General features: G+C 42.8%; 1 protein-coding gene across 1 annotated transcript; it reads left to right on the top strand.

Moving 5' to 3' along the window:
- The first annotated feature begins 210 nt into the window (after positions 1-210).
- Positions 211-4,269, top strand: aqp3b (aquaporin 3b). The gene is made up of 6 exons (XM_038970820.1): positions 211-318; positions 2,223-2,349; positions 3,097-3,234; positions 3,469-3,587; positions 3,755-3,972; positions 4,077-4,269. The coding sequence occupies exons 1-6, from the start codon at positions 211-213 to the stop codon at positions 4,267-4,269; spliced, it is 903 nt and encodes a 300-aa protein (XP_038826748.1).
- The last annotated feature ends 21,030 nt before the right edge of the window (positions 4,270-25,299 follow it).

Genomic DNA, 25,299 nt, shown 5'->3' with positions numbered 1-25,299 from the left:
AAATGAAGAGGAAAAAAGATATGGGTGGAGATGTGGAGGTAGGCGTTCAGAATCAAGGAGAGACATGTTTAAAAAAAAATATCAACGAGGGAGGGATCCCTCTCTGAGGGCTTGAAGAGTCAACACACGGCCCTCCTTGACACACATTCCTAGTCAGCCCCGCGTCTCCGCAAACGACCCTGTTGTCACTGGACGACCCACAGCTGCATCATGGGAAAACAGAAGGCGCTTATGGACAAGCTCGCAAGGACCTTTCAGATCCGTCACATGCTGCTACGCCAGGCTCTGGCAGAGTGCCTGGGAACCCTGATACTGGTGGTGAGTAAAGACTGTTCTACATTACTACAATAGTATTACCTATGTATGTAAAACCCTATTAAAGTGAGTGGGTGAATGTGAATTGGAAACACAGTACCATACTATTATTATCTATCCAACAAGTATTGATTGATTGATAGCTTGTCGGTATGAAAAGAATGTCTTCAAAAATATGGATGAAGCATGTAATTAAGCAAAGTGATTGTTAATTAAGCATCTACTATTCTCTGACTTGCTTGTTTTCTACTTAATTTCACATTGAACTTTTGTGGAATTTCATCTTAATCTAAATGTGTTGTTTAAAGCAGTGCTTTGAGCTTAGGTGTGAATGTAAAAGGATAGCTCTTCCCACATTGTTTGCATTGGCTATACAAGCAGAACTGACACTGTGAATTATATTATCAGCTTGTTAATATGATTTTATTATCACATTTTAATTAACCTCTCAAGTCTTCTACATGAAAAACCTACACTGAAAATAAACATAATTTCCTTTAAATTGATACATTTAAAGAACTTTAAATTGTTTTCCATATAGCAAGGTAATTTATTCTGAGGAAAAGAGAGATTATCACATAATTATTCATGCATCCTTGTAGATATTACCATATTTACATTAATTCACTTAATCTCTCTGTAAAATATACAAATTGATTACTGTTAAATTATCTATAATTCATTCATGAACATTTTCACCTGAATACCTGCTTTAGGAAAAACTCAAAACCTAGCCTTCGAGACAAATGTACGGAATAGAATAGAACCTTGCCCTCTAAGGTGAAAAAGTCGTCCACGTAGGTAAGGCCCTGGCATCCCTGTTGGTATTCCGCTAAATCGAAATAAAACACATGAGGTTAACTCACAAACAGCTACCTGGGGTCAGCTGTTTCCAATGTTAACCCCCATACAGAACAATAACAGTAGCTGGAGGGAAGATGCAAACTGAGAGGGGGTGGTTTTGCCATCTGGTATTTTTCTTGCCTGCAGCGTGAGAGGTGTAACTGATGTCTGATCCACTGTTTGGCCACACTACTGAGTGAAGACTTATGCCTCCCTGGCAAACATAACTCCCTTGGCCCTGACTGCCTGAAGGCAGGTCTTCTCTGCTCTAAGGAAGGCTCCACAAGTAGATTTTATAGATAGGATCCTCAATAGGCAGCATAACCCATCCACCACAACACACTGTTGATCAAATGCATATAGAAAGATTATATATTTCCAAGGAAACTCAGCATAGATGTATGTTTCTGTATGATCCACCGTACTGCTTTGTTGAAAACCGGCCACCACCAGAACCCCTGGGCTCCGTAGCCCACCCTTATCAACACACACATGGCCTCTCGGGTCATTGGAAGCCACACCTCAGTCAAGATCAGTAGGCAAAACGGCCACATGCATGGCACAGCAAGAGGATACTCAAGTCAAGCTAAAGGCATTGATCGTCTTGGGTGACCTGAGCTAAAGTCCAAAAAACATATTTGAGATGGTACTAGACCACCGCTCGACCACAGGCATTTTTTGGATTCTGAGTGCACAAAGAACTCAGACAAAAGTTGATTGAAAAACTATTTTGGCCTGACAACAGGTTGACTAAAGCAGAAACAGACTGGACTGGTACAGGCTATTCTCCATCCATCCTCCATTCTCACAAATCTACACATACAGGCAGTCTACACAGATAGCTACAGATTGTCATTCTGTATGTGATATGTATGCCATAGTAAACTTGTTGATGATGCTGATGGTGATGATGACCCTTATATATACTGTATTCAGGGGATTTGTATAATGTTAAAACATGTATTTAACAAGACATAACACAACAACAACACGACAATGTTCACATGGGTTTGGTTACCCATGCAGTGTTTCTCCTTTAACCTGTTTCTCTCCCTTCTCTGTAGATGTTTGGCTGTGGTGCAGTGGCCCAGCTGGTGCTAAGTGGTGGCTCCCATGGAATGTTCCTCACTGTCAACTTTGCCTTTGGCTTCGCAGCTACACTGGGCATCCTGGTCAGCGGACAGATCTCAGGTGAGGGGGGCGCGTTACTGTCTGAGAGAAGCGAGTCTATTGGGAGTCATCGGTTGCCTATTGTGACAGACACATTATACCTAAGGTAAACTGTACACTAATCTAAAGTGCAATATTTACCCTTGTAGATGTTTTTTTTTTTTAGGTAAAACAGTCAGAGAGGGAAAGAGAGAGCGAGAGAGAGAGCGATAAAGAGAGAGAAAGGGTGAGAGAGAGAGCAGTAGAAAACAGTAGACATCAGAGAAGCTCACAGAGACAAGAAGTACGTCGCTGACTTGCCCCTTGAATTTTAAAGCCATTGGGTCCATGATTGAAAGGAAAGTGTGAAATCGCAAATTGCGTTATTACTTTATTCACTATACAAGGATTAATCTGTCAAAGCAAAGGCACATAGATTTCCACAGTTCACTTGTGCCCACGTTTTTCAATGCCTAATACACATGGCAGCCTTGAAAATAAAATGAATCTCTCCAATTTACTGTCACAGAGACCTCCCGTCCTAACAGGCATTTACTGAGTTTACCTACTATTACGGCAGATACTCCTTTTTTTCCCTCACTAATTTTAAGAGAATCATCTTTGGTCTTGATAGACTCTGGTTGTTTTCCCTCACTAATTTTCTCTCACTCAGAGACTTGATTTTAAGAGAGATGGTCTTGGGTGTTTTTTACTCAGAGAAAATTGAATAGAATAGAATGAAATTGACAAATGGAAATTCACCATTTTCCAAATTGTTCTTTGTCACAGGAGGCCACCTGAACCCAACGGTGACCTTCGCCCTCTGTCTATTGGGGAGAGAACCTTGGAGGAAATTCCCTGTGTTTTTCTTGTTCCAGACTATAGGGGCCTTCCTGGGAGCTGGGATCATATTTGGCATGTATTTTGGTTAGTAGGATTCTGATCATTAATATTTTCAGAAATGTACAAACAGCAACAACAACATCAACAACAGTTTTTCCAGTGGTCATATTTCACCGAAAACATTCTCAAGACTGTCAAAGTTTAGACGGTCTGAAAATAACTGTTATTTTCTCCTTAAGACAGTTTCAAGGTTCTACAGCTACTGTAGATGATACCACACACACTGTGATCTCTTATATGTTGCCGTGGTTTCTCCAGATGCGTTGTGGGACTACGGCCAAGGAACACTGATCGTTGTGGGGGAGAATGCCACTGCTGGGATCTTTGCCACATATCCCTCCAAACATCTCACTCTGGTTAATGGATTCTTTGACCAGGTACATTCACACTATTAGTATACTATAGTATATTAGTATTCTGTATTAGGACAGCCTCAGAATAACAAGTAGTTATATGGAATATTATCCTGTATAGAAACCGTTGTACATAACAACATGCACATTCCTGCAACAACCATGTAAAACTGAGCCTGGCTGTGTTACAGATTATAGGCACAGCAGCTCTGATCGTGTGTATCCTGGCCATCGTGGACCCCTACAACAACCCCATCCCCCGGGGCCTGGAGGCCTTCACAGTGGGGTTCGTGGTGCTGGTCATCGGCCTGTCAATGGGCTTCAACTCAGGCTACGCTGTCAACCCTGCCAGGGACCTGGGCCCACGCATCTTTACTGCCCTGGCTGGCTGGGGTGGTGAGGTCTTCACGTGAGTTTTGGATTTTTCTCCTGTTTTTCTTTTTCTGTGTAATAGCTCTGCTTTCACTGTTCTCCATAAACATACAACCTTGTCTCTGTCTTGTTCTCCCACAGGGCTAATGCCTACTGGTTCTTTGTGCCAATCTTTGCCCCCTTCATTGGTGCAGTGTTGGGGGTGATGGTGTACCAGCTGATGGTGGGGTACCATGTGGAGGGAGAAGCACGGGAGAAGAAGGAAGAGGAGGAGAAGGAGGAGCAAGATGAAAGGCTCAAACTGTCCAGCCTAACTATCAAGGACAGTGCATGAGTTCATGAATATTCTTACCGTGACCCATTTTAAACCCTCTTTATGTACATAATATATATGTGTGTGTAGTACACTCTTAGAAAAATGGTTTCAAAAAAGTTATTTGACTGTCCCCATAGGATAATCCTTTTGGGTTCCATGTAGAACCCTCTGCGGAAAAGGTTCTACATGGAACCCACAAGGGTTCTTCCAAAGGTTCTCCTATGGGGACAGCACCTTTCTTTTCTAAGAGTGTATCTTTTTATAGATTTTATATCTTGCCTTGATGACAAACACATTTCTTTGTGGGGAGTATTAAACTATAACTTCTCAATCAATCAATCATTCATCATATACCACCAGGTTCAACCTCGGGAGGCAGTAAGGATCGATGGAAACAGTTTGTCAGCTTCAGTATGTCTGTCACTTTCAACATCAGAAACTACTTCAAATCTAGAAAATAACAAAACAAAAACAGTCTTCCTTTATGCCACCTTGCTAACAAAACTGCTATAGTGATGCTTTGGCACAGATAAACAGGAAAACAAAAAGCTCAAAGCTGAAGAAGTATCACCTCACACACATTTGAAATGTGGTGCTTTGTTGAATTTGTGTCAGGATCCAAGAGATTACATTGCATCTAGATTTTACAATTTTTACTATGTTTAGCCCTTACAGTTAGGATTCTGGTTCTACTTAATTTGCCATGCTGTAAACATAGAACTATAATCTAAACTATCCTTATATCTACATGTATATTTTACATATTCATTAGACACATATAGCTCAGACACTGACACTAACCAAGCCATACAGTCTGTAGTACATGCACTAACATTACAGGGGCGCTGCAGCATTACCAGTATGATCCTATCCATTTAAAATGTGAGTGAGATCTTTCAAAGAACTATGCTGAACAGATTACTGAAATGACAACAAAAAGATTACTGAAATCAATCTAACTTTGGACCGCTTTACGGTACACTGTGAGAAAAAGAACCAACATGATTGACTGCTTCAGGTAAACCTTCAATAGCCTGATTAAAAAGGTCAACGTGTTCGTGGTAAATGTCCAACAAAAAAACAAAAATAGGTGACTGACTATTTGTTTACCTCTAAATACAGTTCCAAAACCTTGAATTGTTTGCCTCTTTACATTTGCTATTACCAAATTCTGGGTAACCTACTTGAACACAGCAGTGATGTTTCTATATCGTAACCACAGCATATGCCATATGACACTGTCATGTCAATTGGTTTTCAATACATTTCTTTAGGCATTAGTCCGCTATGGCATGCTAGCATGATTTGCTGATAGAGTGTGAAAAGAGGGTAAAAGAGGATATGGTGGATAAGATGCAGGCAGGTGAACTGTAGGACTACATTTCAAGCTTGTCTTGAGGACAGGGAGGGTCAAGGGGAGGTCTTCTGATCTGTTCTTTATTAAAAAGCTCTACTGCCTAGTGCCTGCTTACTCTACTATCGTTGGCTCACATTAACAGAGTGGTTAAGGGAAGACACACAAGATCAATATATCACAGCTATTCTCATAAGAAACCAAGTATTGGCCAACTGGATAACAAATACTGATCTTAATCTGTTACCAGATCTGTTCAAGTTCTGTTCATTCCTTCAATATGAAATAGCAGTGGAAGCTGGCAGATAGAAAATACCTGAAGTGTGAAGATATGTGGTCATGTTCTAAGCTGAGGATATGGTGTTCTCCTAAGGTGTTGCATAAGAGAGAAAACAAATCAACAGACATCATGGAGGAAAAATCCCATAAATCAGAGAATAAACACTAACGCACAGCAGAGTTTTCTGAGACTGTTTGTCAACAGTACACACATACACACACATACAAACACACACATTTACACACACTGTCTCTGCAGCTTCAGTATGTGTGTCACTTTCAACATCAGACATTCCTTCATATCTAGAAAATAACAAAACAAAACCTTTATGCCGCCTTGTTGACAAAATGCTATAGCGATGCTTTGGCACAGATAAACAGGAAAACAAAATGCTCAAAGCTAAAGAAGTATCACCTCACGCATTTGAAATGGGGTGCTTTGTTGAATTTGTGTCAGGATCCAAGAGACGATAGGACACCTAGATAAAGCCATCAAAGGAAGTTGAGCACCAGTATACAGTTTGACGATTTTTACTATGTTTTGCCCTAATAGTTAAGATTCTATACTGAACAAAAATATAAACGCAACATGTAAAGTGTTCGTGCCATGGTTCATGAGCTGAAATAAAAGATCCCCATAATTTTCCATATGCACAAAAAGCTTATTTCGCTCAAATTTTGTGCACACATGTTTTTGCATCCCTGTTAGTGAGCATTTTTCCATTGATAAGATAATTCATAAACCTGACAAGTGTGGCATATCAAGAAGCTGATTAAACAGCATGATCATTACACAGGTGCACCTTGTGCTGGGGACAATAAAAGGCCACTCTAACATGTGCAGTTTTGTCACACAACACAATGCAACATATGTCACAAGTTTTGAGGAAGAGTGCAATTGGCATGCCGACTGCAGGAATGTCAACCACAGCGGTTGCCAGAGAATTTAATGCTAATTTCTCTACTATATGCTGCCTCCAACACCGTTTTAGTACGTCCAACCAGCCTTACAACCGCAGACCACGTGTAACCATGCCAGCCCAGGTCCTCCACATCCAGATTCTTCACCTGCGGGATCATCTGAGACTAGCCAAACAAACAGCTGATGAAACTGTGGGTTTGCACAACTAAAGAATTTCTGCACAAACTGTCAGAAACAGTCTCAGGAAAGCTCATCTGCATGCTCGTCATCCTCACCAGGGTCTTGACCTGACTGCAGTTCGGCGTAGTAACCGACTTCAGTGGGCAAATGCTCACCTTCGATGGCCACTGGCACGCTGGAAAGTGTACTTTTCACTGATCAATCCCAGTTTCAATTGTACCAGGGAGATGCATGGCTTTGTGTGGGCAAGCGGTTTGCTGATGTCAACGTTGTGAACAGAGTGCCCAAAGCTGATGGTGGGGTTATGGTATGGGAAGGAATAAGCTATGGACAACGAACACAATTGCATTTTATTGATGGCAATTTGAATGCACAGAAATACTGTGACGAGATCCTGAGGCCCATTGTCGTGCCATTAATCCGCCGCCAATCAACTCACGGTAGAGCATGACAATGCACAGCCCCTTGTCGCAAGGATCTATACAAAATTCCTGGAAGCTGAAAATGTCCCAGTTCTTCCATGGCCTGCATACTCACCAGACATGTCACCCATTGAGCATGTATTGGATGCTCTGGATCGACGTGTACGACAGTGTGTTCCAGTTCCAGCCAATATCCAGAAACTTTGCACAGCCATTGAAGATGAGTGGGACAATATTCCACAGGCCACAATCAACTGCCTGATCAACTCTATGCGAAGGAGATGTGTTGCGCTGCATGAGGCAAATGGTGGTCACACCAGATACTAACTGGTTTTCTGATCCACACACGCCCCTATCTTTTTTTAAGGTATATGTGACCAACATATGCATATCTGTACTCCCAGTCACGTGAAATCCATAGATTAGGGCCTAATGAACTGTAACTCAATAAAATCTTGGAAATTGTTGCATGTTGCCTTTATATTTTTGTTCAGTGTAGTTTTACAGAATTCTATGAACAAAGAACTATAATCTAAACTATCCTAATATCTACAAGTATGTTTTCCACATTCATTTCACACATACAGTGCCTTCAGAAACTATTCAGACGTCTTGACTTTTTCCACATTTTGTTACGTTACAGCCTTATTCTAAAATGGATTCAATATTTATTTTTACTCATCAATTTACACAAAATACCCAATATGAAGGGAAAAAAATAATGGTATTAGAAATGTTTGCAAATTTATGAAAAATGTACATAAGTATTCAGACCTTTTGCTATGAGACTCGAAATTGAGCTCAGGTGCATCCTGCTTCCATTGATCATCCTTGAGACGTTTCTACAACTTGATTGGAGTCCATCTGTGGTAAATTCAATTGATTGGACATGATTTGGAAAGGCACACATAGTTGACAGTGCATGTCAGAGCAAAAACCAAGCCATGAGGTCGAAAGAATTGTCCGTAGAGCCCCGAAACAGGATTGTGTCAAGGTAAAGATCTGGGGAAGTGTACAAAAAAATGTCTGCAGCATTGAAGGTCCCCAAGAACACAGTGGCCTCCATTATTCTTAAATCATTATTCTTAAATGGAAGCTGATCGGAACCACCAAGACTCTTCCTAGAGCTGACCGCCCAGCCAAACTGAGCAATCGGGGGAGATGGGCCTTGGTTTGGGAAGTGGTCTAGAACCTGATGGTCACTCTAAAGATAAACTTCTCCTTAATGCAACCGCTGTGTCAGATTTCAAAAAAGCTTTACGGCGAAAACACACCATGCGATAATCTGAGTACAGTGCTCAGCCACCAAAACAAGCCATACAGATACCCGCCATGTTGTGGAGTCAACAAAAGTCAGAAATAGCATTATAAATATTCACTTACCTTTGATGATCTGCATCGGAATGCACTCCCAGGAATCCCAGTTCCACAATGAATGTTTGTTTTGTTCGATAAAGTCCATCTTTATTTCCAAATACCTCCTTTTTGTTTGCGCGTTTAGTTCACTAATCCAAATGCACAAAGCGTGGGCACTAAGTCCAGACGAAAAGTCAAAAAAGTTCCATTAAAGTTCGAAGAAACATGTCAAACAATGTATATAATCAATCTTTAGGATGTTTTTATCATAAATCGTCAATAATTTTCTAACCGGAAAATTCCGTTGTCATTAGAAAGGAAAGGGAACGGAGCTCGCACTCACGGCTGCGCGATAAACAACTCATAGCTTTCAGCTGCGGCACTTACTGTGAGTGGTCTTATTCTCTCCCCTTTCACAATAGAAGCCTGAAACAGCTTTCTAAAGACTGTTGACATCTAGTGGAAGCCTTAGGAAGTGCAATCTGACCCCATTTACACTGTATATTGGATAGGCAATCACTTGAAAAACTACAAACCTCAGATTTCCCACTTCCTGGTTGGATTTCTTTCAGGTTTTTGCCTGCCATATGATTTCTGTTATACTCACAGACATCATTCAAACAGTTATAGAAACTTCTGTGTTTTCTATCCAAATATAATCTATCCTACTAATAATATGCATATCCTAGCTTCTGGGCATGAGTAGCAGGCAGTTTACTCTGGGCACGCTTTTCATCCGGACCTGAAAATACTGCCCCCTATCCCCTATCCCCCTATATCAAAGAAGCTAACAGAGCTCTAGAGTTCCTCTGTGGAGATGGGAGAACCTTCCAGAAGGACAACCATCTCTGCAGCACTCCACCAATCAGGCATTTATGGTAGAGTGGCCAGACGGAAGCCACTCCTCAGTAAACGGCACACGATAGCCCGCTTGGAGTTTGCCAAAAGGCACCTAAAGACTCTCAGACCATAAGACCAAGATTTATCTCTTTGGCCTGAATGTCAAGCGTCACGTCTGGAGGAAACCTGGTACCATCCCTACGGTGCAGCATGCTATGGGGATGTTTTTCAGCGGTAAGGACTGGGAGACTAGTCAGGATCGAGGAAAAGATGAACGGAACAAAGTACAGAGAGATCCTTGATGAAAACCTGCTACAGAGCGCTCAGGACCTCAGACTGGGGTGAACATACACCTTCCAACAGGACAACAACCCTAAGCACAAAGCCATGACAATGTAGGAGTGGCTTTGGGAAAAGTCTCTGAATGTCCTTGAGTGGCCCAGCCAGAGCGGTTAAAGGAAAACACATGAGATCAATACACACACAACTATTCTCGTAAGAAACCAAGCCTTGGTCAACAGTATAACAAATATTGCTCTTCATCTGTTACCAGATCTGTTCAAGTTCTGTTCATTCCTTCAATATGAAACAGCAGTGGAGCTGGCAGACAGAAAATATCAGAAGTGTGAAGATATGTGGTCATTTTCTAAGCTGAGGATATGGTGTTCTCGTAAGGTGTTGCGTAAGTGAGAAAACTGAAAACAACAGACATCATGGAGGCAAAATCCCATAAATTGAAGAATGGACACTAATGTACAGCAGAGTTTACAGAGACAGTTTGTCAACAGTGTACACACACACATATACACACACAGTGTCTCTGCAGCTTCAGTATGTGTGTCACTTTCAACATCAGAAATTCCATCAAATCTAGAAAATAACAAAACAAAAACAGTCTCCCTTTATGCCACCTTGCTAACAAAACTGCTATAGTGATGCTTTGGCACAGATAAACAGGAAAACAAAAAGCTCAAAGCTGAAGAAGTATCACCTCTCACACATTTGAAATGGGGTGCTTTGTTGAATTTGTGTCAGGATCCAAGAGACGATAGGACACCTAGATAAAGCCATCAAAGGAAGTTGAGCACCAGAATACAGTTTGACTGTTTTTACCATGTTTTGCCGTTATAGTTAGAATTCTAGTTCTACTGAATTCTATAAACATACAACTATAATCTAAACTATCCTTATATCTACATGTATATTTTACACATTCATTTTACACATATAGATCAGACACTGAGACTATCCAAGCCAAACAGTCTGTAGTACACATTAACATTACAGGGGCTCTGCAGCATTACCAGTATGATCCTATCATTTTTAAATGTGAGATCTTTCAAAGAGCTATGCTGAACAGATTACTACAATCTTCACTACCACTTTCATGTTCTTTCCCCCAGCTCCGCAGACTCACAGGTGGTATGCTTGGTTTTTCTACCTGTTAACTTCTATCAGATGTGTAGCACATGTGCCTGTGTTTCTGGGACCTGAGCCAAATCTAACTTTGGACCGCTTTACGGTACACTGTGAGAAAAAGAACCAAGATGGTTGACTGCTTCAGGTAAACTTTCAATAGCCTGATTAAAAAGGTCAACGTGTTCGTGGTAAATGTCCAACAAACAAACTAAAAATAGGCGACTGACTATTTGTTTACCTCTAAATACAGATCGAAAACCTTGTGTTTGCCTCTTTACATTTGTTAGTACCAAATTCTGGGGTATCCTAATGGTTCTATATCGTAATCACAGCCTCTATACCATATCACACAGTCATATCTATTGGCTTTCAATACATTTCGTCAGGCATAAGTCCGCTGTGGCATGCTAGCATGATTTGCTGATAGAGTGTGAAAAGAGGGTAAAAGAGGATATGGTGGATAAGATGCAGGCAGGTGAACTGTAGGACTATATTTCATGCTCGTCTTGAGGATAGGGAGGGTCAAGAGGAGTTCCTCTGATCTGTTCTTTATTAAAAAGCTCTACTGCCTAGTGCCTGCTTACTCTACTATAGTTGGCTCACATTAACAGAGTGGTTAAGGGAAAACACATGAGATCAATATATCACATCTATTCTCGTATGAAACCAAGCATTGGCCAACAGTATAACAAATACTGATCTTAATCTGTTACCAGATCTGTTCAAGTTCTGTTCATTCCTTCAATATGAAACAGCAGTGGAAGCTGGCAGATAGAAAATAACAGAAGTGTGAAAATATGTGGTAATTTTCTAAGCTGAGGATATGGTGTTCTCGTAAGGTGTTGCGTAAGAGAGAGAAAACAGAAAACAAGACATCATGGAGGCAAAATCCCATAAATCAGAAAATGGCCACTAATGCATCACAGAGTTTAATGAAACTCACGTCAACTACTGTATTTCATTTCAAATAGGGGGTGCTTATATTTGTCTTGCTTCACACATGTGGAAATGGAAATGTATTTTTTGCATATCCCACTAGCCAAGACACCCTCAGAGATTGGGGTCACAGCCAGGGATCAGCCATTATTGAAGGTGTCCCCGGAGCAATTAGGTTTAAGCACCTTGCTCAAGGGCAGATCGACAGATTTTTCACCTAGTCGACATGGGGATTTGAACTAGCAACCTCTTGGACACTGAAATGTGGTCACTGGATTAACTCCAAGTTTGTTTGCTGATCTTGAATGATAATTATGTGGTCAGGGCTTACTTTTCAGAGCAATCTACGTGCCTCTACACACCACATACTGCAACTCTTTGTTGAGTGTTCTCACAGTAACTTGAGTTCAGGAAACCACTGATGGTGACAACTATCCAAGACCATTATCCACCACAAAAAGTTTTTTTTTTTTAATCGTAAAATCCTTCCACTCTCTCACATTATCAGAGGGAGACTAAATGTCATCAGTGAAATTCTCTCAGGTCTAGGGAGGCAATATCAATGAGTGATATGGCCAAACCCAGTCAAACTCATTCTGCTGCTTAAACTTCAGAGGTGTGTGTGTGACATTTGAAATTCCTGTATGGCGTGACCTTTGAGGTAGGAGAACAGGATGAATCACCAAATACATCTGGTGTCACTCATTCTCCATGCAACTAAAATTACCTGATTTATCTACGGTGAGCTCCAAAAGTATTGGGACAGTGTCAAATGTTTTGTTGTTTTTGGCTCTGTAATCCAGCACTTTAGATTTGAAATGGTACAATGACTATAAGGTTAAAATTGATGGTATTTTCATCAAATCAAATCAAATTGTATTGGTCACATACACATGGTTAGCAGATAGTAATGCAAGTGTAGCGAAATGCTTTTGCTTCTAGTTCCGACAGTGCAGTAATATCTAACAAGTAATCTAACAATTCCCCAACAAGTACCTAATACAGACAAATCTACAGGGGTGAATGAGAATATGTACTTGTAAGTATATGGATAAGCGATGGCCGAGCGGCATAGGCAAGGTGCAGTAGATGGTATAAAATACAGTATATACATGTGATATGAGTAATGTAAGATATGTAAACAATATTAAAAGTGGCATTATTTAAAGTGTCATTGTTTAAAGTGACTAGTGATCCATTTATTAAAGTGTCCAGTGATTGGGGCTCAATGTAGGCAGCAGCCTCTCTGAGTTAGTGATTGCTGTTTAGCAGTCTGATGGCCTTGAGATAGAAACTGTTTTTCAGTCTCTCGGTCCCAGCTTTGATGCACCTGTACTGACCTCGCCTTCTGGATGATAACGGGGTGAACAGGCAGTGGCTCGGGTGGTTGTTGTCCGTACCAGGCAGTGATGCAACCGGTCAGGATGCTCTCGATGTTGCAGCTGTAGAACCTTTTGAGGTTCTCAGGACCCATGCCAAATCTTTTTAGTTTCCTGAGGGGGAATAGGCTTTGTCGTGCCCTCTTCACAACTGTCTTGGTGTGTTTGGACCATTCTAGTTTGTTGTTGATGTGGACACCAAGGAACTTCAAGCTCTCAACCTGCTCCACTACAGCCCCGTCGATGAGAATGGGGGCGTGCTCGGTCCTTGTTTTCCTGTAGTCCACAATAATCTCCTTAGTCTTGGTTATGTTGAGGGATAGGTTGCTATTCTGGCAACACCCGGCCAGGTCTCTGACTTCCTCCCTGTAGGCTGTCTCATCGTTGTCGTTGATCAGGCCTACCACTGTTGTGTAGTCTGCAAACTTAATGATGGTTTTGGAGTCGTGCCTGGCCATGCAGTCCTGGGTGAACAGGGAGTGCAGGAGGGGACTGAGCACGCACCCCTGGGGAGCTCCAGTGTTGAGGATCAGCGTGGCAGATGTGTTGCTACCTACCCTCTCCACCTGGGGGCGGCCTGTCAGGAAGTCCAGGATCCAGTTGCAGAGGGAGGTGTTTAGTCCCAGGATCCTTAGCTTAGTGATGAGCTTTGAGGGTACTATGGTGTTGAACGCTGAGCTGTAGTCAATGAATAGCATTCTCACATAGGTGTTCCTTTTGTCCAGGTGGGAAAGGGCAATGTGGAGTGCAATAGAGATTGCATCATCTGTGGATCTGTTTGGGCGATATGCAAATTGGAGTGGGTCTAGGGTTTCTGGGATAATGATGTTGATGTGAGCCATTACCAACCTTTCAAATCACTTCATGGCTACAGACGTGAGCGCTACGGGTCTGTAGTCATTTAGGCAGGTTGCCTTTGTGTTCTTGGGCACAGGGACTATGGTGGTCTGCTTGAAACATGTTGGTCTTACAGACTTAATCAGGGACATGTTGAAAATGTCAGTGAAGACACCTGCCAGTTGGTCAGCACATGCCCGGAGCACACGTCCTGGTAATCCGTCTGGTCCCGCAGCCTTGTGTATGTTGACCTGTTTAAAGGTCTTACTCACATCGGCTAGGGAGAGCGTGATCACACAGTCGCCTGGAACAGCTGATGCTCTCATGTATGCCTCAGTCTTGCTTTCCTCGAAGCGAGCATAGAAGTGATTTAGCTCGTCTGGACGGCTCGTGTCACTACGCAGCTCGCGGTTGTGCTTCCCTTTGTAGTCTGTAATAGTTTGCAAGCCCTGCCACATAAGACGAGTGTCGGAGCCGGTGTAGTATGATTCAATCTTGGCCCTGTATTGACGCTTCGCCTGTTTGATGATTCGTCGCAGGGCATAGCAGGATTTCTTGTAAGCTTCCGGGTTAGAGTCCCGCTCCTTGAAAGCGGCCGCTCTGCCCTTTAGCTCAGTGCGAATGTTGCCTGTAATCCATGGCTTCTGGTTGGGGTATGCACGTGCTGTCACTGTGGGGACGACGTCCTCAATGCACTTATTGATAAAGCCAGTGACTGATGTGGTGTAATGCCATCGGAAGAATCCCGGAACATGTTCCAGTCTGTGACAGAAAAACAGTCCAATGCACTTATTAATAAGCGCAATCACCGAGTCAGCGTATCGGTCAATGTTGTTCTCTGAGGCTGACGGGAACATATTCCAGTCTGCGTGATCAAAAAAATCTTGAAGCGTGGCTTCCGATTGGTCAGACCAGCGTTGAAAGGTTCTCGTCACTGGTACATCCTGTTTGAATTTCTGCCTATAAGACAGAACGAGCAATATGCCGTCATGGTCAGATTTTCCGAAGGGAGGGCGGGGGAGGGCTTTGTATGCATCGTGGAAGTTAAGAGTAGCAGTGATCGAGAGTATTAGCCCTGCCTGCAATCAATATGCTGATAGAATTTAGGTAGTCTTGTTCTCAAATCTGCTTTGTTAAAATGCAGCCTCCGGATATATGGTTTCCAGTTTACATGGAGTCCAGTGAAATTCCTTGAGGGCCGTCTTGGTGTTCGCTTGAGGGGGAATGTACACAGCTGTGACTATAACTGATGAGAATTCTCTTGGTAGGTAAAATGGCAGGCATTTGATTGTGAGGAATTCTAGGTCGGGTGAGCAGAAGGACTTGACTTCCTGTATGTTGTTGTGATTACACCATGAGTCATTAATCATAAAGCATACACTCCCGCCCTTCCTCTTCCCAGAGAGGTGTTTATCTCTGTCGGCACGATGCATGGAGAAGCTCGGTGGCTGAACCGATTCCGACAACATACCCGAAAGAGCCATGTTTCCGTGAAACAGAGAATGTTACAATGGATGGCAACACTCGAATTTCGTCTTCCTTGTTGTCAAGAGACTGGACATTGGCGAGTACTATACTCGGGAGCGGTGTGCGATTTGCACGTCTACGGAGCCTGACCAGAAGGTGGCTCTGTCTGCCCCTTCTGCGGCGCCGTTGTTTTGGGTCGCCTACTGGGATGAGATCCATTGTCCTGTGTGGTGGTCCGAATAGAGGATCCGCTTCTGGAAAGTCGTATTCCTGGTTGTAATGTTGGTAAATTGACATTGCTCTTATATCCAATAGATCTTCGCGGCTGTATGTAATAAGACTTAAGATTTCCTGGGCTAACAATGTAAGAAATAATACATTAAAAAACTAAATACTAAAACGTTTCCTAAGAACGCGAAGCGAGGTGACCATCTCTGTCGGCAACATTTTCAGAGTATCCATATCGAGTTATCCATTTAGAAATTACAGAACTTTCTGTACATAGTCCCCCCATTTTTATGAGTGAGAAAGTTAGATGCACAAATATCATACCCCAAAGACATGCTAACAATAAAAGGGAAACCAGTGCAATAACAGAGGAGGTTAGTATTTTGGGGGGAGGTATGATATTTGTGCTTGTGTAACTCTTTCACTCATCGTTATTTACGATTCATTCAGGATTATCCGTAATCATGGTAGCACCCACATTAATGTAGAAGTGTTTAGAAATACAGTTGAAGTCGGAAGTTTACATTCACTTAGGTTGGAGTCATTTGTGGAGTGGTTTTTCAACCACTCCACAAATTTCTTGTTAACAAACTATAGTTTTGGCAAGTCGGTTAGGACATCTACTTTGTGCATGACACAAGTCATTTTTCCAACAATTGTTTACACACAGATTATTTCACTTATAATTCACTGTATCACAATTCCAGTGGGTCAGACGTTTACATACACTAAGTTGACTGTGCCTTTAAACAGCTTGGCCAATTCCAGAAAATGATGTCAGGGCTTTAGAAGCTTCTGATAGGCTAATTGATATCATTTGAGTCAATTGGAGGTGTACCTGTGGATGTATTTCAAGACCTACAAACTCAGTGCCTCTTTGCTTGACATCATGGGAAAATCAAAAGAAATCAGCCAAGACCTCAGAAAAAAAATTGTAGACCTTACAAGTCTGGGCCATCCTTGGGAGCAATTTCCAAACGCCTGAAGTTACCACGTTCATCTGTACAAACAATAGTACGCAACTATAAACACCATGGGACCACGCAGCCGTCATACCGCTCAGGAAGGAGCGTTCATCTCTGTCTCCTAGAGATGAACATACTTTGGTGCGAAATGTACAAATCAATCCCAGAACAACAGCAAAGGACCATGTGAAGATGCTGGAGGAAAAAGGTACAAAAGTATCTATATCCACAGTAAAAACGAGTCTTATATCGACATAACCAGAAAGGCCGCTCAGCAAGGAAGAAGCCACTGCTCCAAAACCGCCATAAAAAAAGCCAGACTAAGGTTTGCAACTGCACATGGGGACAAAGATGTCCTCTGGTCTGATGAAACAAAAATAGAACTGTTTGGCCATAATGACCATCGTTATGTTTGGAGGAAAAAGGGGGAGGCTTGCAAGCCGAAGAACACCATCCCAACCATGAGGGACGGGGGTGACAGCATCATGTTGTGGGGGTGCTTTGCTGCAGGAGGGACTGGTGCACTTCACAAAATAGATGGCATCATGAAAAAGGAAATTTATGTGGCTATATTGAAGCAACATCTCAAGACATCAGTCAGGAAGTTAAAGCTTGGTCGCAAATGGGTCTTACAAATGGACAATGACCCTAAGCATACTTCCAAAGTTGTGGCAAAATGGCTTAAGGACAACAAAATCAAGGTACTGGAGTGGCCATCACAAAGACCTGACCTCAATCCTATAGAAAATGTGTGGGCAGAACTGAAAAGGCGTGTGCGAGCAAGGAGGCCTACACACCTGACTCAGTTACACCAGCTCAGTCAGGAGAAATGGGCCAAAATTCACCCAACTTATTGTGGGAAGCTTGTGGAAGGCTACCTGAAACGTTTGACCCAAGTTAAACAATTTAAAGGCAATGCTACCAAATACTAATTGAGTGTATGTAAACTTCTGACCCACTGGGAATGTGATGAAAGAAATAAAAGCTGAAATAACTATTATTCTGACATTTCACATTCTTAAAATAAAGTGGTGATCCTAACTGACCTAAGACAGGGAATTTCTACTAGGATTAAATGTCAGGAATTGTGAAAAACTGAGTTTAAATGTATTTGGCTAAGGTGTATGTCAACTTCCGACTTCAACTGTATATTATATTCTTATTTACAATAAAAGTGACTCCAAAATGACACAATACATTTACCATTAATTTCCATTGGGCACAAAATAATCTGAAACAACAAAAACAAACAACAAATGCATCCAAGGGTCACAATAGTCAGTTACTGAACCTTTTACTACTTGAATACACATATACAGTACCAGTCAAAAGTTTGGATACGCCTACTTATTCAAGGGTTTTTCTTTATTTTGTACATTGTACATACATTGCAGAATAATAGTGAAGACATCAAAACTATGAAATAACACATAAGGAATCATGTAGTAACCAAAAATGTGTTAAACAGTTAAAAATATATTTTATATTTGAGATTCTTCAAAGTAGAATTGATGGGCGGCTAAGGGAACGCAGGAGTGAGAGGAGGTCTGGCCTGATCACACTCGTTCATCCGTAGTGGCTCGCTCATCTTCGAAGGAATCCGGAAGTCCCCGAAGGCTATTTTTCCGAGAGGATCCGATGCCACCCGAGCCTCCTCGAGAATCATTGATGACGGGTGAGTCTGACACACCAGAACCTATGCAACTGGGAAGGGCTAGGTTATCGCCTAGGGAACGTTCCCACACGCTAAGCTCCAATTGCTGTCAGTATTGTGGAGCTGGAGGACATTATATAGCCACCTGCCCTGTTAAGAGACCAGACACCTTACAAGCACTCTGGTGAGTCTGACTGGGAATCCTCTAAGTCCCATTACCCGTAGTCCTTTTTATGTGAGCTTGATGTGGGGAGATCAGTCTAAGTCTCTCCAGGTACTTATTGACTCTGGGGCAGATGAGAGTTTTATGGACGCTACCCTGGATTCAGAACTGGGTATCACTATCACTACTCCATGTTCCCATGGATGCCAGGGAATTGGACGGTCGCTCTATTGGTAGAATCACGCACAGCACAATTCCCATAAATATGCGGGTATCTGGTAACCACAGTGAGTCAATTCAGCTCCTCCTCATTGAGTCTCCCCACATACCTGTTGTTTTGGGGTTTTCTTGGCTCCAAAAACACAACCCAGATATTGACTGGACTATGGGTTCCATTCTGGGTTGGAGCCCATTTTGCCATTCACACTGCCTAAAGGCGGCACAGCCATCTCCGAAACATCTGTCTCCAGGATTAAGTACGGCCTCGGATCTCTCTGCCGTGCTTGCATAGTATCATGACCTCCTGGAGGTTTTCAGCAAGGCTCGTACTACCTCCCTTCCTCCACATCGTCCCTACAATTGTGCTATTGACCTCCTTCCGGGCACCACACCGCCTCGAGGCCGGCTATATTCACTCTCCGGACCTGAGACCAAGGCCATGGAGGAGTACATTGAGGACTCACTGGCTGTTGGGAGCATTCAGCCTTCTACCTCTCCTGCTGGCGCAGGATTCTTCTTTGAGGGGAAAAAGGACAAGACCCTGCGTCCATGTATTGATTACCGGGATCTCAATGATATTACGATTAAAACTCAATACCCTCTACCACTCCTCTCCACAGCTTTCGAACCTCTCCAGTGGGCCACTATCTTCTCCAAACTCCAAATTTTCACAGCCGGCACCCTGGTCAGCCAGGTATGCGCCCAGGTAGGGCCCCAGGTGGCGCCCCTGGGGGGGGGGGGGGGGGGGGGGGGGGGTACTGTTACGTCCCGATCTTTTTCACCTGTCCTTGTGATTGTCTCCACCCCTTCCAGGTGTCGCTTATTTTCCACAGTGTATTTATCCCTGTGTTTCCTGTCTCTCTGTGCCAGTTCGTCTTGTCTGTTTCAAGTCAACCAGTGTGTTTTTCCCATGCTCCTGCTTTTGCTATTCTCTCTTTTGCTAGTCCTCCCGGTTTTAACCCTTGCCTGTTTTCTGGACTCCATACTCGCCTGCCTGACCAATCTGCCTGCCCTGACCTTGAGCCTGCCTGCCACTCTGTACCTCCTGGACTCTGATCTGGTTTTGACCTTTTGCCCGTCCACAACCATTCTCTCACCTACCCTTTTTGGAACTATTAAATATCAAATACTCAAACCATCTGTCTCCCATGTCTGCATCTGAGTCTGGCACGGAGCCCTTGTAAAGAGAGTGTCTTGTTCTTCTCCTAAAATCTGCTCCTGTATTCATCCCGGTCATCAGAAACAGAGCATAGGTGCATGTCTGACATAAATGTGTGCGCAATTACAATGATAATTTAATATGGTCAATTTCAGAAAATGTTAAAATAACATAAACATACTGTTGACAAGTAGGCTATGGTGTAATGGAATGTTTTGCGGGTTTTGACACTCTTTTGTAGGTGTCTCAACCAGCCATAAAATAATGCAATATATGTCATTACAGGTCTAAATATATGTGTCATGACAGTTTTATGACCATATCATAACAACTGTCAAGTAAAGTGTTACCATCATTTCTAATCCAAAGTGCTAGAGTACAGAGCCAAAACAACAATAAATGTGTCACTGTCCCAATACTTTTGGAGCTCACAGTATTGTCAGGTTTATTAAAGATAAAGGTTCACCACACCACACTCCTCTGTAATGATGGCTCACAGTAAAAGTGAGAGTGTATAAAACTGGTTCTATGGAAAGATAAAAATATATAACCATGAGTATACTGTTTATACCATGATATAATGTAAGCGCCCAAACCAAATGCACAAGCTACAGTATTACACTTACAGGACCAAAATACTGGTAAGCATAATAACTGAAAAACTGACTGGAATGTAACAGATTCCAGGTACCACTACTGTGAGAAATAAGGGGTGTTGGGCAAATATAATAAACTACTAGAAAAGGGGTGCTGAAACTACTAAGTCAGAGTTGGCCTTTCTAACAGCCACCCCCACATTTACTGTGTAAATGTGAACTCTAAACAATAGGCTCTAACAAAGGGGATGACAGAAGGCCACTAGTGTGTGTTCATTTTCCTGAACAGGGAAGCAGAGTTGTGAAAGAGCCAGACAAGGAAAAGTCCAGTCCTTATGAGTGTCTGGCCACGTAGGGCATAGACATAGGGCATAGGCATCTGGCCAAGCAGGGTTTGGTTCTTTGTGCATCTGGCCACCCCGTCAGGAAGGTGCTTGAGATCACCAAACCAGAGTGACATGGCGGACACCAGTGCAGGCTGTACAGCAGTTCTTGAAGAGGGGAGCCAACAGGGTGCAGTGGTGGACTCGGTGGCGGTCACCCCCTCTGCCCAAAAAAAGCCAACAGGAGGACCTCTGCAGTGATCTTGACCCCTGGCACGGTGTCGGCTGAAGACACCGGGACTGGAGACATCGGGGCCGCTGCAGCAGAGCTTGATGATGGTCTCAGGAGTGGATACTATGGTGGCTGGACCCACGAAGCAGCAACGGGCAGCAGCTACCAGACAGAGGCCCTGGATCAGGAGGCTAGGCCTCCGCAGGGCAACAAGACGAAAGCCCTAGATCAGGAGGCCAAGACGCAGCAGGAGGGCTCAGCTGGGCCTCCGCAGCAACAACAGGTGAGGGCTCCGAAACTGCAGCTGAGGTGGGCTGGATCACCACAGCAGTCACGGGCCGAGATCTCAGGACAGCAGACAGCCAGACCCATGTCAGCGACAGGAAAGGACTGTGCAAGTCAGGAGCTGAGATCAGCTGGATCCCCACAACAGCGATAGGTAGAGATCTGATGACAGGAGACAGCTGCACACCTGAGAGGGAGAAAATGACACAAAGATGGGAGAGAGCTGGACCCCTGGTTCAGGAGACTGACTGATAGCCTGACAGAGCTAGCAACTTTGGGCCTGGACTGGGCTACAGACTGTGAGCTAGGGGACATTAGGGCTATGGGCCTACTGGGTTTGTAGACTGGGGATTTTATTTTACCTTTATTTAACTAGGAAAGTCAGTTAAGAACAAATTCTTATTTTCAATGACAGCCTAGGAACAGTGCCTTGTTCAGGGGCAGAACGACAGATTTTTACCTTGTCAACTCGGGGATTCAATCTTGCAACCTTTCGGTTACTAGTCCAACGCTCTAACCACTAGCCTACCTGCCGCCCAGGGATCTAGCTTAGCAGGAAACTGTGAAGCCACTAGGTGATCAGGGAACTGAGGGCAGATTCTCTGGACCTACTGGAGCTATAGGGGCTATAGACTGAGGAACTAGTAGTGCAGAGAGTGAGGTGTCTCCTACTACAGGACACTGGACAGCTCGATCAGGAGGGTCCCCCACAGGGACTATCGGAGGGTCCCCCACATGCAAGTCTGGAGGGTCCCCCACGGGGACGTCAGAAGGGTCTCCCGAGGTGAGGTCCTCTCCCTGATAGGATGCAACCAATATTCTGCCCACTGGTCATCGTGACCAGTGGAGGGGAAATGGCATGTCGTGTCTTGAGGCTTGTCTGCTCGTCTTCGTTCAGGGAGAGAAGACTCTGATGATGTGGGTGGTGACCAATACCTGGACTCTGCGTCTACCACATCTTGGGCTGTGGTAGTGATGATATCCGGCTCAATGGACCATGAAAAATATTAAGGCGCTGATTCGAGAGGACCATGTAGAACGGGAACTAGTAGAGAGCTATTAGGTGCCAATAGACAGGGTTCAGCCACCAGAGGTCTGTCTGGCAAGAGGTCCAAGATATCTTCAGACAGGTTTATTCAAGATAAAGGTTCACCACACCACACTCCTCTGTAATGATGGCTCACAGTAAGAATGTGTATAAAAGAGGTTCTATGGAACGATACAAGAAAATAATAACCATAAGTAAAAGTTGACATACAATATACAGGCCCAGTAGACTGTTGAGGTATACATGCTAGTATCTACAATACAAATAATAAAATGCATATATACCCAGACCTAAAGGCTTCATAAAGCATTCATATAGGCTTCATAAGCCCTGCATAAATGGGTCACCAATCACCTATAACCGTATTTCATGCTCTATAAAATATTAATAAATGTGGTCAAATAAATTGATGGTTATGTCCCAAAGTTATGCCACATTATGAATTTTTATAGAGCATGATATACAGTTATAGATGATTTTTGAAGCATCTATGTAGTGCTTATGAAGCCTATATGAAGCCTTCATAAGATGCACTTCAAATAATGCGGGACCCACAATCTCTATACGGCTTATGCCAAGATATAATGTATGAGGCAAAACCAAATACACAGGCTATATAATTAACCACTTACAGGATAAAGACCCAAATACTGCTAACCATAATAACTGAAAACATACTGGAATGTAACCGACGTCTGTGCATGTGCACAAGACCACGACCAACGTGGAATAGTAACTGTCCCACAAGGAAGGCACGGGCTATATTAGGCTACATGCTACATAAGGCTAAATACAGTACAAGGTAGCATGAGGATAAATAAAGGTTGTCAATGTCCATAAACATTGCTATTAATGAAAATATGTTTATAACCAAACAGTATTAACAGAAGAATATGCATATCCTAAATGAGGCATGTGGCACACAGCATAAATGAGCTAGCATGACTGGCTAACTTCTTGGCTAGCAGGCTGGAAATAGCATGACACACATGGAAAAGGAAAATAACTTATAAACATGGTAAATAATAACTTGACTGCCTTAGCAACACCTAACTAAAGTAATGACATGTTGGGCAGTACGTACAATTAGATGCAGGCACTAAACACTGGTCAAATACAATAAACATGAGGAATAGTCCAGCGAGTCCATTCTCTTCTGACCTTGATCTCACTCTGATGACAGGAGTGGGGTTTAGTGACGTGCTCAGGGAATGGTGTATTGAGCCAACTACCTGCCAAAAGGTTGAACATATGTAACAGTATAGCTTTCGTCCGTCCCCTCGCCCCGACCCGGGCTCGAACCAGGGACCCTCTGCACACATAGACAACTGACACCCACGAAGCATCGTTACCCATCGCTCCACAAAAGCTGAGGCACTTGCAGAGCAAGGGGAACAACTACTTCAAGGTCTCAGAGCAAGTGACGTCACCAATTGAAATGCTATTAGCGCGCACCACCGCTAACTAGCTAGCCATTTCACATCGGTTACACATACATATCGTTAAGATCATTAGAAAATACATACGTAAATTGTTAGGATCGTAAGAAAGGCCATGCATGAAACGTTAACATAAATCTGTAAACGTACAAACCCTATGTTACGACTATAAATGACCATTTACACAATCAATTCTTACTTTACGTCTCCCTTTACTCGGTTACAGATTTTTTTATGCGTACAAACTTTTGTCAGTAATGTGGCATCTGCAAAGGACATGAACCGAACGCAGCTAGTCGAAGTTAGCTAGTCAATCAAGCAACTCTAGCCCAGGAGTTGCATTGCAGCTTCCGGATTCATTTCCAAATGTAAATGTCTAGAGCTTGTTTTAGAAATGCATTCAATAGCGACATTATACCAATAGATGACGTAGTATAAGCTTGGGCCTTCAGAAAATGACTTGTGTGAGAATGATAAAGACACAGAAGAGCCTTGTCTAGAATAACGACCTAAGCTGCAAAAGAAATCTGATTTAGGCATATTCCGCTATTTAAATATGCCATGCTGTTCTGTGTTATTTAATGGACATATAATTGCATAAATAATTTATAAATAAGACAAAACAAAATATTGATTAAGTCTTGGCTTTAACCTGTCCTGAGCAAAATAGCCAAGGGGTCCCAAATGGTCAAGACTATCTAACCTATTCTTATTGCCAGATCTGTTTTCCCTTTCAGCCACTGCATGTGCTTCTTCAACTATTTTGTTTAAAATGTATTTAGAGACTATATTTAGAGACCTGTGAGCTAGGGTCTCTTTTTAAAGGGAGTCCTATAATAAAAACAGCTATAAAACACAAATAGAGTTCTAAAATTATTCCACAAGACACCAGTGCCCAAAATGATAGCCTAAATTGCAATGCCTGAAAGTTGATGTTCTATTTTTTATTTGGATAGGCCTAAATTAACCTCTACGGCCTAAATGTGTCCCCCTGCGGGACAGTTGAGCTAACGTAGACTAATGTGATTAGCATGAGGTAACCTTTTGGCAGGTATCTGGCTCCATAATGGTGAACTATGACTTGCTGGTAAAAGTGGAGTGACTTGGAGGTACCACTACAATGAGAAATAAGGGGTGCTGGGCAAATACAATAAACTACTAGAAAAGGGGTGCTGAAACTGCATAACCAGAGCTGGCCACTGTGGGTAGGGGGTAATGCAATGTTACTGAAGAGAGACTTCTGAAAGGATAATAAAACATTATTGGCAAGTTTGACCATGCATTATGCGGAAGCTGCATTATACCTGCAATCTGTAAGTAAAGTGTAACCAAACTTTCATCTCATC

This window comes from Salvelinus namaycush, chromosome 31 (assembly GCF_016432855.1).
Source record: "Salvelinus namaycush isolate Seneca chromosome 31, SaNama_1.0, whole genome shotgun sequence".
NCBI classification, from domain to species: domain Eukaryota; kingdom Metazoa; phylum Chordata; class Actinopteri; order Salmoniformes; family Salmonidae; genus Salvelinus; species Salvelinus namaycush.
Note: the sequence above shows the minus strand (reverse complement) of the source record. Positions and strands in the feature narration are given on the sequence as shown.